At 45.2% G+C, this 15,452-nt stretch overlaps 1 protein-coding gene across 4 annotated transcripts in view; it reads left to right on the plus strand.

Moving 5' to 3' along the window:
- Positions 1-15,452, plus strand: part of LOC116941885 (homer protein homolog 1-like) — a 38,679-nt gene that overhangs the window by 20,418 nt on the left and 2,809 nt on the right. For all 4 annotated transcript variants that reach the window (XM_032953203.2, XM_032953200.2, XM_032953204.2 and 1 more), the window contains exons 3-8: positions 1,825-1,956; positions 2,777-2,860; positions 7,477-7,595; positions 9,733-9,901; positions 12,097-12,207; positions 12,817-12,897. In XM_032953203.2, the coding sequence (XP_032809094.1) occupies positions 1,825-1,956; positions 2,777-2,860; positions 7,477-7,595; positions 9,733-9,901; positions 12,097-12,207; positions 12,817-12,897 (696 nt within the window). The remainder of the gene's footprint in view (positions 1-1,824; positions 1,957-2,776; positions 2,861-7,476; positions 7,596-9,732; positions 9,902-12,096; positions 12,208-12,816; positions 12,898-15,452) is intronic.

Raw genomic sequence — 15,452 nt, forward strand, 5'->3', positions numbered from 1 at the left:
ACATCGCAGATGTGGGCGCGTGTTGATTGAAGGAATTTGAGTAAAAATAAAAGCCGAAAAAATTACATTCTTTCCAATGGAATTCTGCTGTCCATTTGTGCAAATGAGATACAGAAACCATGCACAAATAACTTCCCAATCTTCGCTGGACTCGTGAGTACTCTTCGGTAAGCGTTAACAATAGTTGCGTTCTATCCCAGTTTAAGCCTCAAATTAGTATCAAAACTTTTTCAGAAGTGTGCTGCTTGAGTTCCTTGGCCAAATTTAACTAAGGCTGAAGGCGTAAATCTGTCCTCTTTGTCTGTCTGTGACAGGGCGTTATGATATCAACAGGTCCCTGCAGGGTGGGCTGGTAGAAACATTGGAATTTTGCGCAATTTTATGACATTGTTACTTCCAAATGTTGGGTGCAATAAGACATATCAAGTCTCTGTGCTGTCTATTGCTGATTTTACACCCAACAGCACGAGATTTCACTTCGTTAAAGTATTGAAAGGGGACGGACAGACGGACACATTAATCTATTGCAGGCTGGTACACTCAGTTTACAACTTCGTTCCTACCAGTATAAAGATGCATACCTCTCAACCCATACGGTTTACCTGTATTCTTGTAAAGGAAAATTGAGTTTTCAGGTCTATACAGCGTACATTTGTTTCAATATGGCCAACATTTTTTTTATATTTGTTTGTGTTTCTCACTTGTGATGGTACTTTGTAGGATAAACGTTGAGATTTATAAGGGCACGGGGTGACCAATAAGGTCTGAATTGGTCTGTAATAAGGTAGGCACTGATGAGGAGTTGACAGGTATGGATATGGGCCAGTATCAGAATCATAAGTGAAGCCCATTGAGCTAAGAAGCTATCTTTCAGGGCGACTCAGCCTGCAGACAACGTCAATATTCCACAATTGCAGTCTAAAGTTATTTTACTGTTAGCCACACTTACCCTATAGAACACCGTCCAAAGTGAAAAAAAGATGGGGATACCAGCACTAAAAAAGATAAGCCTTGTCGATCGTGATGACGATGTGATTGTGTTGTAATGGCATGTCGTGATGATGTCATTACCTGTGACGCCATCTCGCGATGTCGCACGCCGCGTGACATTATCTCCTTATGCGGCTTCAAACAATAACTTTTATCTCAAATAACATACTTCCCAGCACAAACAGTACTCGTGGGTAACAGCAACCATACATATGCGTGGTTTTTCTTCCTTGATGATGACAAAAAAACGCACCTGGCCACAAAGACAATGCTGTTATTCATTCATACATTGCAATTCAAAGCACATGCTGCCTTAAATGTTACTTGGATACTTCAGGTGTAGATCGGGGCTATGCGTGTGAGTTTTGAACTCCTGCGTTTCCCCCACCCCCCCGTTCGGTAACGCGTGCAGCATCAGGCCGTACGCCGGATCAGAAAAAAAATTGCCCCAGCATGGTTCGCGCTGCTGGTGCAAGTTATTCTTCGTGTTATTCCTGTACACTCCAAATCTGTGTTTACTTGGTATACCTACTTGTGCCTCAGTATTTTGAATAAAGGCTAAAACAACGCTAGATTGTTGGGGTGTACGTTACACATATTATATTTTCTGCCTTGTGTGGAAAATATTTTTTTTTAATTTGAAAGAAAAATAGTGAACAAATACATTTGTGACACTGTGTCTGGGCGGCTTTATTTATTTATTTTTGGTATGAAAAGTTATTTTCTTTTTTTAAACCAGATGCCACGAATTGTGTGCATTGAGTTCTTCACCAAGGTGGAGGGCAATTAAGATATAAACTGCTGTTTAAACGAGGGTGTTTACATGCCTGGCAGGTCATCATAAACAGCACTATCCTGCCAAACATGAAGTTCACCAAGACATCGCAGAAGTTTGGCCAGTGGGCTGACGGCAAGGCCAACACGGTGTACGGGCTGGGCTTCAACTCCGAGAAGCTGCTCATGGAGGTTGGTGCAGGACAAATCAAATCCATGGCACCCCGTAAATAATGAACAAACCCCATGAAATCAGGACAATGCGTGCACTTTCAATTAACTATATATATTTTTTAGTTGCTGTACTTAACAATAATGTGGCCACAATTTCAGATCTCTTTTGAGTTGGTGGTCTAGACAAGGCTGAGAGGCTGAGGGGCATTGTACAAGCACCGTGGTGGTCACCTGACATGCAGGCAGGGCATGATGGGAGTCGTGCCTTCCTGCTGTTGGCGAAGCACATCTGTGCGTGTTGTTATTTCTAGTTCACTGACGGCGGCACTAAAGCGGAAATATGTACGAAACTCCACACGGACAAACGAGTTGTGTCGTCTACAGTAAGGGGATCGATCGTAGTCTTCGTCTTTTCGTCAGGCTGAAATATCATGCAGTTGTGCCAGTTTCGATACGAAAGACCGCGCGATGAGGTGAGAGGGGGGAAGAGCAGAAAAGGCATGTGAACGATCCAGAACATATTCCAGGAGACTGCATTTTCTAAAGAGCAACCTTCTATAGATGGCTATGCAAGTTCGCATCAGACTTAGTTACTTCAAAAATAACATCTGGCTGATGCCATTAAATATTCACCAAGCTCTGGCTGTAGAAAGAATTATAGCAGTAGTCATAAGCAAAGTTTTAATTCTGCAAATGCATGCAAACTTGGCTATTCTGAAATTTACAGCTGCTCTGACATGTCTACTGAAATGTTTGTGCAATGTGTAATGACCGTGGTGATGTTCCTGTATAATTGGCTGGCGAGCCTATCATGTTTTGCCTACAACCTGTTTTCCAGTTTTCCCAGAAGTTTGAGGAGATCAAGGAGGGTTCTGCAGGCAAACAGCAACCGATGCAGGATGGGGTGAATGGCGCAGCCACGGTATGGGCATGGACACCACTCAACTTGCACACAAATAGCAACAGGAATAGCCTGCGCAGAATGCTTATTATTATTATTTTGTACCTCTAGACAAAAATACTCCACTATCCTCGCCATCATCGTGAGCGCAAAGAAGCTGACCGGGCGGTTGTAGCTCTCCACCCACGAGCGATCAGAGGTTGACTCAGCCCATCATCCCTCTAGGATGGATAACATAAGTACTACTTTGTCAGAAGTTAACAGTGGTTGTCCCATAGTAGGGCTGGCCACCTACCATAGCAATGTGGGATTTCTACCACTTGACCTCAGGGCCACCAATGGAGATGACCACTGTTCCATTTCAGGGAGGCAATTTGACTCGAAAACAATACTCCTGTCAGTTGTTAGGGGGCCCTCCTTGCTCCCAAAGGATTTAGCCTGCTCTTTTACCAAGGGGCCAGACACATGCGAAGAGGTGGTTTCCTTCAGCTAGTCGTTGCATTCGACCTGACAAGCCATGAACTTCGAGGTGAGCGTGCTGACCATTGAGCCGCTAAATCGCGTTCCTTCACATGCAGTCCTCGAAGCAAAATGCAGGCAAAGGGCAGCTTTGGCAGCCGTGTCATGCGAATCAAGATGAACTCGCTCCTCTGCCAGAACCTGCACCCAGTGGCTGCCAGGGGTGTGCAAGACTCCATCATTGGCCGCACAAAATATTCAGTCGTTGGCAGGGCATCGGGGATGAAAATCTGAATATTTATACAAGTCCTCTTGAAACGAGGCATGAGGAGCTGTTGTAAACGCGTGCTTTTCCGTGCTAGCAAGATGGATTTTATTAGATGGGGTACCCACAATTTACAAAAAAAAATCCAAATTGACTCTCTTTTCTGTACCACTTTCGTGCGTGCTGGGTGCATTCGTGTCAATGTAAACATAAACAATTTATACGTAATTAATATTTGGCCTTTTTGGGTGTTTTGGTGAAGTCATTAAATAATAAAAAATCACGCTGTTTCGATCGCAACGCAAGCAATTGTCTGCAGGTGAAAAAAATACAGCAGGCAGACTGCTGAGGCTGGAAGAAATATAGCGAGAGAGCTACTGCAGCCAAAGGTTATATAGGTCTGAGATGGGTACAACCCAAGGGTAATTGGGCGGGGCTAGAGATGGAATTTGCAAGTAAGTGTAAGATTGCAGAGCTAGGTATACCTCGGCCATTGTATTGCTAGAGATTAGCATGTCAATGTGTTAATGTAACCCCACAGTGATGGTGCTGAAGAAGCCATTGTATTGCTCGCGATTAGAGATTAGCATGTCAATGTGTTAATGTAACCCCACGGTTACGGTGCTGAAGAAGCCATTGTATTGCTAAGAATTAGCATGTCAATGTGTTAATGTAACCCCACGGTTACGGTGCTGAAGAAGCCATTGTATTGCTAGAGATTAGCATGTCAATGTGTTAATGTAACCCCACGGCTACGGTGCTGAAGAAGCCATTGTATTGCTAGAGATTAGCATGTCGATGTGTTAATGTAACCCCTCGACTACGGTACTGAAGAAGCCATTGTATTGCTAAGAATTAGCATGTCAATGTGTTAATGTAACCCCACGGCTACGGTGCTGAAGAAGCCATTGTATTGCTAGAGATTAGCATGTCGATGTGTTAATGTAACCCCTCGACTACGGTACTGAAGAAGCCATTGTATTGCTAAGAATTAGCATGTCAATGTGTTAATGTAACCCCACGGCTACGGTGCTGAAGAAGCCATTGTATTGCTAGAGATTAGCATGTCGATGTGTTAATGTAACCCCTCGACTACGGTACTGAAGAAGCCATTGTATTGCTAAGAATTAGCATGTCAATGTGTTAATGTAACCCCACGGCTACGGTGCTGAAGAAGCCATTGTATTGCTAGAGATTAGCATGTCGATGTGTTAATGTAACCCCTCGACTACGGTACTGAAGAAGCCATTGTATTGCTAAGAATTAGCATGTCAATGTGTTAATGTAACCCCACGACTACGGTGCTGAAGAAGCCATTGTATTGCTCGAGATTAGAGATGTCAACGTGAGACGGCTCCCGCAGCAGCGGCTGTGTTAATGAGAGACAGCCTATTAAACAACGAGCGTCACCGCCACATCGATGAAAAGGGAAGCAGCGGCTATGTCAGTGAGACATTTAGCCTGTTAATGTAAAGACATTTAACAAGGTAATGTAACTCAGAGAGTTGGAAATAACTGATAACATAGGCAAGTAGGATGGAAGCATCACAGCCAGTTAAGACTTTACCTGGTTAATAACGTCCTTCCAATGATTGCTCCGTTTGTACCCATCTTCTCGGTTGAAATTGTGTCTGTTTATATATCTGGATGACTTCATGAACAAATGTTTGTGATTTTTTATTTATTATTTACTTATTTTTCTATCTACGTGACTTTACCGAAAGACCCAAAGAGTTTGAATTCCTGCAGTCACGAAAGCTTTAAGTCAAGATTTAATATTTGGCCCTTTGCCAGTCCACTTCTGGATGAAGCCCTGGGGGGTCGATTAACTTCACTCGACCATACTGGTGAGTGTGGGTTGGTGGACATAAGGTGACCACCCTGGACCGGGTAAAATAACACTCGCCACTGATGTTAGCCTTGGCCGGGAATTAAACCGAGGTCGTCCGCGAATGTGTTGACGAATCCAACACTGCCGGGGCAAATTCTGAATGCGTTTCTCTGATGCCCTCAACATTGGCCTGGGTACTGGAAGCACTGGTGGTGTGGCTCAAGGTACGGTGTGAGTGTTTTGAGCCTCGGTTGTTGTTTTGTTAGCACAGCTGATAGAAGCACATTGTTTAAACACACAAATCACGCAACCAAACCAAGAATGATTTGCTTTGGAGTTTTGCCAGCGGCGCTCACCAAGCCAGCTTGCATGAACCCGCACACTCTTGTTAAACGAGAGAAATAAATTAATAATAAATAGCCAAAAATATTAACGTTAAGCCGGAGAAGAACATTTTACAAATTAACGTATTTAAAAAATAGCAATAAAAATAACAAATGCGTATATTTATATAAACATTTTTTTCCTTCATTTAATCCATCGTGTGTTTGGTCTAAACTCCAGGCACCAAATATAGAATGCATAAAACTTAGATGCATTTTTTTTTCCTGTGGGACTTGGCCATAAAAACAGCAAAATAAACAGCGTAGAAGTTTTTCTAAAGTTATACATACACCTACGGTCATGCCAATTTCGCAAAATACAAGCACATTGAGAGGACCGCAAAGGGATAATATATCCTGATGCGTTTCTATATTTCTGTATAAACATATATATACATTACATATTACCAAAATAACTGGCAGATGTGTATTGAGTGTTCTGTTATTTAACTGGCAGTCGAAAACAGTAGACTGTGGGGTTCATCTGAAATTTATTGTACACGGGATAGAGGCAACATCATCCCCCGTGCAAGGCCTTTCTTTCATGTGCCATGCACTCATTGTCCGTACAAAATTTAGCATTCAAATGTTAAGGAATTCTGTAAAGCCGGAATGTCAGTGGAGCACGCGACAGCAAGACAAGACAGTTCCACTGAGAGTATATGCGTTACGTGCATTTGTGCGGAATTTCTAGTTAAAAACAGAATGTTTATCCTGTAGAAATCCGATGAACTTTTAAGCTCTTTTTCACAGACGTCCAGTAGGCATGGTGGTGGTAGTTCACCACCACCACCATCACTGACATATTCAATACTGGATGAAAGAATGTCCATCCCGATGCAATCCTTCACGGTTCCTGCACACGAGCCAATCTCATCACTTCGTGTCAGCAGCGGTTTTCAATCCTGGGTGCTTCTCTCTTTTGGCTGCCGTCCCATCCTCTGTTTCGTCGGTCGGCCATCGTCTCTTCTCGTGGTGTGTCCTGCAGGAAGAGGAAGAGTAGATTCCAGATATCACACCTGAAGAAGGAAGTAATCGCCGTCCTTTGCAGTGTTAAGCAGAAAAAGCTTTCAGACTCGATGCAATAATTGTGGACATCAATAGCGTAGTGGGGCCCAGTTGTTTAAACAAAATTAGTGGACCTGTTTACGAGATGTTTACAACTTAAATTAAATACCTCATCATGGGTTGAATCCTGAATTATTTTTCTTTGAAAAAAAGGATACACAACTTATTTGAGGAATTACAGACCCATTAGCATGCTGTCACACGTATATACCGTACGTTCTACAGCAATTAATGTGAAGTACGCAAGGAGCAGTCGGGTCAGCTGACTCCTATATTCCAGCTGTCAGTTGCACACATACCTTGGCTCTTTGTTCCCGACCTCTGTTTATTTCCCATACTTGTTTTAGCGGAATTATGTCATGATGACAAAAAATGAGTAATTTTTTTGAGACGCCACACAAAGAGAACGCCTGGTTCATATCTCAATGTGGAGCTGATTAACCATGTCATGTCATCATGACCAATGTCCCATTTTGTGTCAGCTTCATTCCGAGCCACGAATCGCCCTCCCAGCCACCCCTGTGTTTGGGGAAGATGGGCAGCAGCAACGTTGTGACTTCAAGGTAACCCGTCCCATTTCGCGTGGGGGGTCACGGGTTACAGACAAATTGTTGGCTTTCTGTTCGTGCAGGGGTCCGGCACGGGGCCGTCCTCCACCACGGACACTGGCAAGCTCCCACCGAGACCTCTGGGACCGCTGGAGAGGCTCAACAAGCTGAACGAGAGGCCGCGCCCTCCGGTGTCAGAGAAGTACGTGTGGCTTGGGAGATCCGCTTAACCCGGTCCTGTTGCGATGACATACACATGTGACATACAGGTGTACGCGAGAGACGGGCGTCAACATGTACATGTACGTCATCAAAATATGTACGTCATCCAAACGAAACTGGAAGAAAAACTAAAAATAAAATAATATTATCGGTAGCGAGGCTCCCACCACAAGGGCATGTGGTAGGGCGTGTGGCACAGTGTCGCTACGGTTCTCTGCAGTGAGTAAAATGTCTTTAAAAGCAACGGTGCTACGCCTCTGAATATAATGAACGCTGAGCCCCTTGCGTTGATCACCATTGTCCTGGAGGTGTCATCTCACATTTAGAAGATGCCCGAGTTTAAATCCTGGTCAATCGTTGATTAACCCCATCATCTTTCCAAGGTCAAAACATTATTATAGGCATGTGTGAAATTCCCACAACTGCATGAGGATGGCCAATATAGCAGGGGAATCGCTGACTTATTTGGATAGGGAAAACACACTGCCTACCCATGAAGGCCTCACTGAGTGTCAGGGCACTTGTTTGTATGTAAGCTGAACTTCTTTCCCACCATACGTAGCCAACTGTGCTAATCGGAGGCGCACGGGGGGGGGGGTGGGGAGGGGCGGGTGGAAGGACTACACGAGGGCTCTGTCGCCAACTCCATATTAGGCATTTTATTTTTCCACATGTGGACAGAAACTCACGACTGCAAGGGGACAGCGCTCAACGGTCCGTACGTGTGAATCGGCAGCCCAGGGCGGCGTGACTCGGCGGCAGCCCGCGAACCGCTCGTTGAGGAAGCTCGTTGTCCCAAACGCGGCAGGGCCACCCCCGATTAACGCTGCTGGTGTGACAACCATAAAACACGTGGCTTCTACTCCACAGTGGACGTTAAATATCCCCTTGACTCAATTTGAAAAGAGATTAGACCATTATGTGCTGCCATCGCGGAACACATTTGCCAAATTTTAAAAATGTAACCGCACAATACTCAAATGAGATTACGCTTAGCAATGGTTGCCCCTTGCCGCGGAACTACTACAGGCCATGTCTGTGAATCCCAAATGTACAAATGATTTTATTTTATCCTTGTTGAGCTCTTCAGTGCCCCTGCAGGTATTTTGGCAGATTGCAAGATCATAATCTGTGCTACCCACTAACCCAAAGAGTACGAACCCCAGTGTTCTTCACTCATTTTCAGAGGGGTGGCGGGGGAGGGGGCGGCACTTTCACCGATAAGACGTCAGCCTGAGGGCCGCCACGCCGCCTGCAAGGGGTGTTCTCACATTTTGTGCATTGTCGGGGGCCGCACGTCAGGGCCCGCACTAAAATCCACCACTGCGGGCCTTGCAATGAAGAACACTGCACTAACCCCACTTGCAAAGTGTCGCTTGTGAGGTGTGCGTCTGGTGTATAATAAACCAGGGCATTTCAAGCCAGCCGCCCGTATGCCAAATACAGATTCCGAATGCCGTTCCACAATCAAGCGCACAGCTCAAGGGCTGCATCCCTAGGTTTTCATGACCCACTGAGTTGAAGTGAAGTAGGACTGACTTACACAACGATATGTGAACGTTTGTTCCCCAGAGGTCATGCGCGCAGCTGTGTGCATGGTTGCATTTGTAATACATCCCCACTTTGTAGGAAATTAATCTTTGTTGTTTTTTTTTTAATTTATGGAGTTGCTTTCAAACAAGTTCTGTATATTGGATCCCCTTCACAATTTAGCACATCGAAAAGAGTGACCATTTTTTTCCCACTTTCCAAAATGAGACGGATGTGCATCGTTGGCAGTTTTTGGCAGAGGCACGTATTTTTTTGTGAACGGGTTCTCAGCGGCGTCTGTGGCCTCAGATAAAATTAAATTGATCGCGTTCGTGGCCACGTGGGCCGCGAAGTAGGAGGAGCCGCGATGACAACTTTGATAACGACGATCGGGCACACCGTTTCCCCAAGGCCTCGCCACTCGACCTTGCTACTTGTTTCCCCCACGCTGGAGCCACGTTACTCTCCTTACCACCGATGAGCACGGCCGGCGACGTATGGTGCGAAATAAAGCTCAACGTACTTGCGTACCGTACTCGTCATCGAACAAAAGGGTTGACTGAATGTGCTCGCACGCGCGTGCGCAGGCCAACCGAGGCGGCGGTGCTGCGCCGGGATGGGCCCCCGCAGAACGGCAAAGGGGTCCGCCCCCTCTCGATGGGCCCTGTGGCTGGCATGCAGGCCCCGGGCCGCACGGAAACGTGGGCAGCGGAGATGGCAGCGTGCCGGCACGAGTGCGAGCAACTTCAGCACAAGGTGCGGCCAACAGCAGCAAGAAGAAGAAGTGCTTGTTTTATTGTTTTTTTATTGTTTTATATTTTTATTATTTTATTGTTTCCCTTCTACGTGACTTTACCGAAAGAACCAAGAATATGAAGAAGTGCGTTCGTTCTCAGCGTCACGGCTACAGGACGTCGCTGCATTTCATCGTCCTTGAGTTCTTTTCACCTGCATTGAGAAATTCAGGGTGGTGGTAAACTAACAGGGATGAAATACAGGGAAAATTACATTTCATTTCTGAGCCTCCTACATGTCTTCCTCCATTTTCAACGAACGTATTACATCTTTAATTACTCTCCTTTGGAAAATATGGACAATTGCTTTCCGAATATTCAATCACCTGTTCATAAGAAAGAGTGTTATTTAGAAATCAATGGGATATCCGTGCGTGGATCACCGTGGATCGAGACTAGAGCGCCACTGCACACTTAAAGTTTGACGGCGATTTGCTTTGGCGCCTCGTAAATTGATCTCGGCGAATAACGATTGCCGGAGCCAGCACGCACGAATTCACAAACCGAGCAGGGGGCTCCCAATCTCCCATCGCTCGGCATCGTTAAACATTGTCAACGTCATCAAAGAGCACATTTTACTTCGAAATTTTGTATACAACAGATGTTGACAGATATAAGCTCTCGTAATATAAACACAGTTACATGATAAGGAACACACCGTATATTACACTGGGGGGGTGGGGGGGGGCAAAGGGCAACTTCTGATACAAGCTCACTACTTCTGATACATGCACACCTGACCTTGCTCCTAAGGGGTGTGCCTGTAGCCAGCTTCTACCACGTGGGGTTCGACCTGCTTCTTCCTTTTGCTCTGCCTTCGTGCACCCTTGATGAATGTTAATCTTCCGACCAGCACGGTTTGGTTATGTATGGTGCGAAAGAAGTTCAACGTACATACATGCATAAATAAAGGTTTCTGCAAGATTTCACCTTCACGTACCTCGTACACCTCAACAATAGCCAGCAAATGCTGATTAGAGGGCAAGCACAGTAAAATATTATTTTAAAATATTTACCGAGAGAAGATTCACTTGAGGATTACGTTTCGTTTTCAAGAGGATTCTGGGCAGGGGAGGTTATTGGGCAAAAACTGTGGCTGGTTACTTCGCGTGAAACGAGAGCACCAGGACAATGCCCCGACTGATAACACAAAACACCACGTGCCTTTAGGTACGTGAACAACCCACTTACTCTACTGCCATCTACTGGCCGCATTAGCCAGGTGTGGTGGTGTACACCTGGAATCCAACAATTTTGATGCGTGGCCCAAAGAAAATTTACAAACCCTCCCTAACCCACCGAGTTGCGAGGAGTCCAGGAGTTGCCTGTTAAGTTCATGACCCATCTGTGCAGAACTTTTGGGTTATCCCCCTGTAGTTTATTCTGGGGCATTTGACTGTCCTCTCATTTGCAAAGCGTTATTTAAAAAGGAATTGGCTGAACATCCAAATATGGGACAGATGCTGAAAAATGCTTGAGGCTTTGTGGGGCCTTCCAGGTGATATACATTCTGTTATCATCATTATCATAGCTCTGCGTGGTGAATTTTGTGCAATCCACCTATCAGTCCCATCTCAAACGTGCTGGATTACAGACTGCACTTCAGCAGGGCTCTTGTGCTGTATTTTCAAGTTTATTTTGTTTAACCAGGTAAGAACTTCAAGAGACCTGGATAGTCTCATTCGCTAGAGTGGCACAAGTCACCAAAATGACAAAAGCAAAAGTATAGCACTGAATCAAATAGAAATGAGAGCACAAAACAACTGCATCACGAGTGATCAAACATTTAACGAACATTAATCAGTGTTGAATAATAAATAATTTCCAGACCAATTATAGTGCAATTGCAATTAAATTACAGAAGTTACAGAAACATGAAACAGATCTGGGGTGGCTATCGTACTAATGCGTAAATGGACAAGGGTATTAGTCTAATGCAATTGCAAGTGATGTCGTCAAAGAATCACAAGCTAGCCATCCCAGTGCATCCCCACACCCCAAGGAGGCTTGAGCCGCCAGGCCCCCTTCCGTGCTGGACGCACGCTTGCGCGCACGCTGATGAGCAGGTGTGCGCGCAGCGTGCTGTTTGCGCGGCGCGCTCGCACGTGCTTTCGTGAACTCCGTGACCCCCCGACCCCTCCACGCTGCCCCCTCCAGGTGGCCGAGCTGGAGGGCCGGAAGGCCGAGGCTGACGCGCTGGCGGTGCGGAACGCGGAGCTGAACGGGCGCGTGGCTGCGCTGGAGGCTCGGCTCGCGGAGCGGGAGCAGGTGGGCGCACGCCCGTAGACATTAACGAGGGCGGCCACTCGCGGTGCCCCGCTTGCGTGCGAGCCACCTGCACGTCCTCGCCTGGTCTCCCCCTCGCCCGTTGTACAAACAATGAATGTGTGGAGACGCAGCGTTGTCCGCTCGATGTTTTAGTTCGTAAACCCCCGCGTCAAGTGTCCATTCACCGAGGAAGCGGAAGGGTTTAAAATGGCTGAGCTTGGCCGGGGACGGTTCGCATGAGAGTGAATCTATCGAATGCTCTGGTTTGGCCAGTGCAGTCCCGGTTTCCGGAAGCCTGTCCCGATGTCGAGAAACACTTGAAAAAAAATCGTTATTTCATTGCGGTTCAAAATTTGCCGGTTTCATACAGGCCAAGAGCATGAGCACTTGAGGATGGCAGGGCCAAGCTCAGGGAGAGCGAGGAGGAGGCCACTCCGTGTGGGCGCAGGGCTAGTGATTGAATGAGCGTGGCTATGTAAAGTTGGTGGGACTTACGGAGGGAGGTGCTGCCTGCTCACCTTTTATACTCGTTGAGCCTCCCAGAAATGTGGTGGGTTTGTTTTTATGCGACATGCCTCACGTGTGTGTTTAATTCTGTGTTCGTGGCAGGAGCTGGGGACGCTGAAGATGATGTCAGAGGATTCTAATCAGGTGCACAGACAGAAAGAGGATGTCATGCAAAAGCTAAAGGTAGTTCTCGCAAACCTGCAATAGCACATTTACAGAATGACAATAATTTGATTGTTACTGAAAATATTAATAAGGAATTGAAAAAAAAACAAACCCGGCCAGGATCCTGCTGAAAGAGTAGGGGATTCTACTCCTGGCCCGTTATTTTTTGTAACCTCTTATTTTTTTGTAAAGTGCAGCATCTAAGGAGGTATCGACAAACATTGCTTTCCAAGACAGTAAATCCCTCCACAGCGTGGCTCCGGCGGTATCGACGTGTCTCCACCGCATCGTGCCGAATCTTCCCGTGAATTGTGGCTTTGTCAGGCGCCAAACAAAATTGCCCAATGCGTTTTTTTTATAGCCACTCCTGATGGGAGGGTAAAGCGTTGGCAGGAGAACCACATTATTCATAATTTACAGCAATGGCATTTACTCTGCATTGTTTATTTGCATGTGAGGGTTATTTATATATTTGTTTTGGTCTTCGATGGACGAAGCTCACGTGTTTTAGCACAGTGGGTCCTTATTATGTTTAGGGAAACAACAACATAAAAAAAAAAACTCCCCTGAGTATTTAGAAACTGCATATCTGATTCTCGTCCCTGATCCAGACCTCAGAGCATTCCCACATTTTGGCCCACGGGTGTTTTTTGCCGCAATAAAGACTGGGAGCGGGATGTGTGGCCAACAATACGCACGTGGGTGAGTTGGCGTGTCTCAGCGTGGCGCTTTTCAAGCCACATGGGCCATCTTCCTGGAGTTACACTGCATTTTTCGTCATCTTTAGGGTTCTCTGACTGTTTTTCTTGCCATCCTCAGCGCTCGCTCGTTGCAAAGTTTTTTTGGGATAGTGTTTGGCCATGCAGCTGCTTAAGTTAGAATGAAACCTGAGTGATGGTTATTTTCCTTGTGGCTCCGTTATTCCAATACAGATCATATTCGTGATTATAATGTATTTTAATATCGTATGGCAATGTGCTTCTTTACGTTTATTAATTACGTAATAAATTAACTGTCAATAACCATGAAACGTGGGGCTCATTATTTTCCGTGCGCTCAAATGTGGAAGAAAACAATGACCCATTATAGGAGATATTTTGTGCCAACAATTGGTCTCCACGCTGAGATCAATAACACTCCACTCTCGAGAACTTTGTATCATAATGGATGGCTCTCTGGAAGAGGCAAAGCTCTCATCAATACTGGCTTAGCAGTCAGCCAAGGCCACCCTGAGCTCGGCGAGCAGTCCTGTCACATCTGAAAGCCTCCTTGACATGCCCCCTCCATGATTCATTGCAGGAATTTATTCTTTTTGTCTTGTTTATAGTGTATTTTGTTTGTACTGTGTGTCTAGTCTGCACAGTCTACATTGTCGGTCTCATGTATATCTCTTTTGTCTCCAATTACGTACCACATTTGTTCTATCTTGGCCTATCTTCTGTTTGTTCCATCTTATTCATTCGTCTAAAGGCAACCTTACACAATAATTGCATCACCCAATTTTTTTATTTATTCTTGATACACACAATTCGGTGCCATGTATGGTGAGTGTAAAAATTGTTTATTTTTCTTATTTTATTTCTTTTGTCCCAGATTTGATGCCGATTGTGATGTTGCCATCACGATGAGACGCAGCATTAACATCCCTTTGTGTTCGAAAATCAGTCCTGGAAGTAAATACCACAGGGCTATCGCTGAGAATCCTTCAAGTCAGCTCTGGTCCACACAGTCGAGGGAATCACTTTCGCGCCCTGCTCTGCGTGTAACACAAGGCCGTAGCCATGGAGTCAACATTGGGGGGAACCAAATCTTCCAGGGGAATCTGGGCCCCCCCCCCCAGAAAAAAAATCTAAATTTGAAAACTAATTTCCTGCCTAAAATATAAAAAAATTCACTAACACATGGGATGGACTTTTTATTTATTTATTACAATAATGTCTAATAGTGTATTGTATTACATTGCTCTGTTTAACTTTTTTACCTTTTCTTATTTCATTGAATGTAATGGCAGAGAGTAGGGATTAATAAAGTACAACCATAACCACAATCATATGAACAGAAATCTATGCATTGTTATATGAAGACAAGTCCAGATATTGTGGCCAAAGTTTAGCAAATTGTTGTTTTTATTAACATAGCATCGCAATTTTTATTTTTTTAAATATATTTTTACAACAATATATTGGGGGGGACATTTTTACCATATTTGAATATTGGGGGGGGGGATGTGTCCCCCCCCCCAATATATATTATAATTACGGCCTTGGTATGAGAGGAATCTTTGTCGCAGGAGAGTCAAATCGATATCACATCTTTAGACCTGGAATTTGTTCAGAAGCTATTTTTTTCTTTGACGCTTTCATTTGTGCAGTCATTGGTGAGCAGGCTGAGAAGAATTGCACTTTAGTCAGTCGTGAAAATATATAATAGGCGACATATTGGGCAATGGTGCTTCTTCATACCACACCGCACGTGTGCGAAACATCACCTATTATAGAATTCTAAGGCAGCGTTATAGCCGAACGTGTTGAGCATTTGTCGCTGTATGTTGTCGTGCGACGCTGCCAAAGCGG

Source organism: Petromyzon marinus, chromosome 13, assembly GCF_048934315.1.
Source record: "Petromyzon marinus isolate PM22_M1 ecotype Great Lakes invasive population chromosome 13, UKy_Petmar_22M1.pri1.0, whole genome shotgun sequence".
Classification (NCBI taxonomy): Eukaryota; Metazoa; Chordata; class Hyperoartia; order Petromyzontiformes; family Petromyzontidae; genus Petromyzon; species Petromyzon marinus.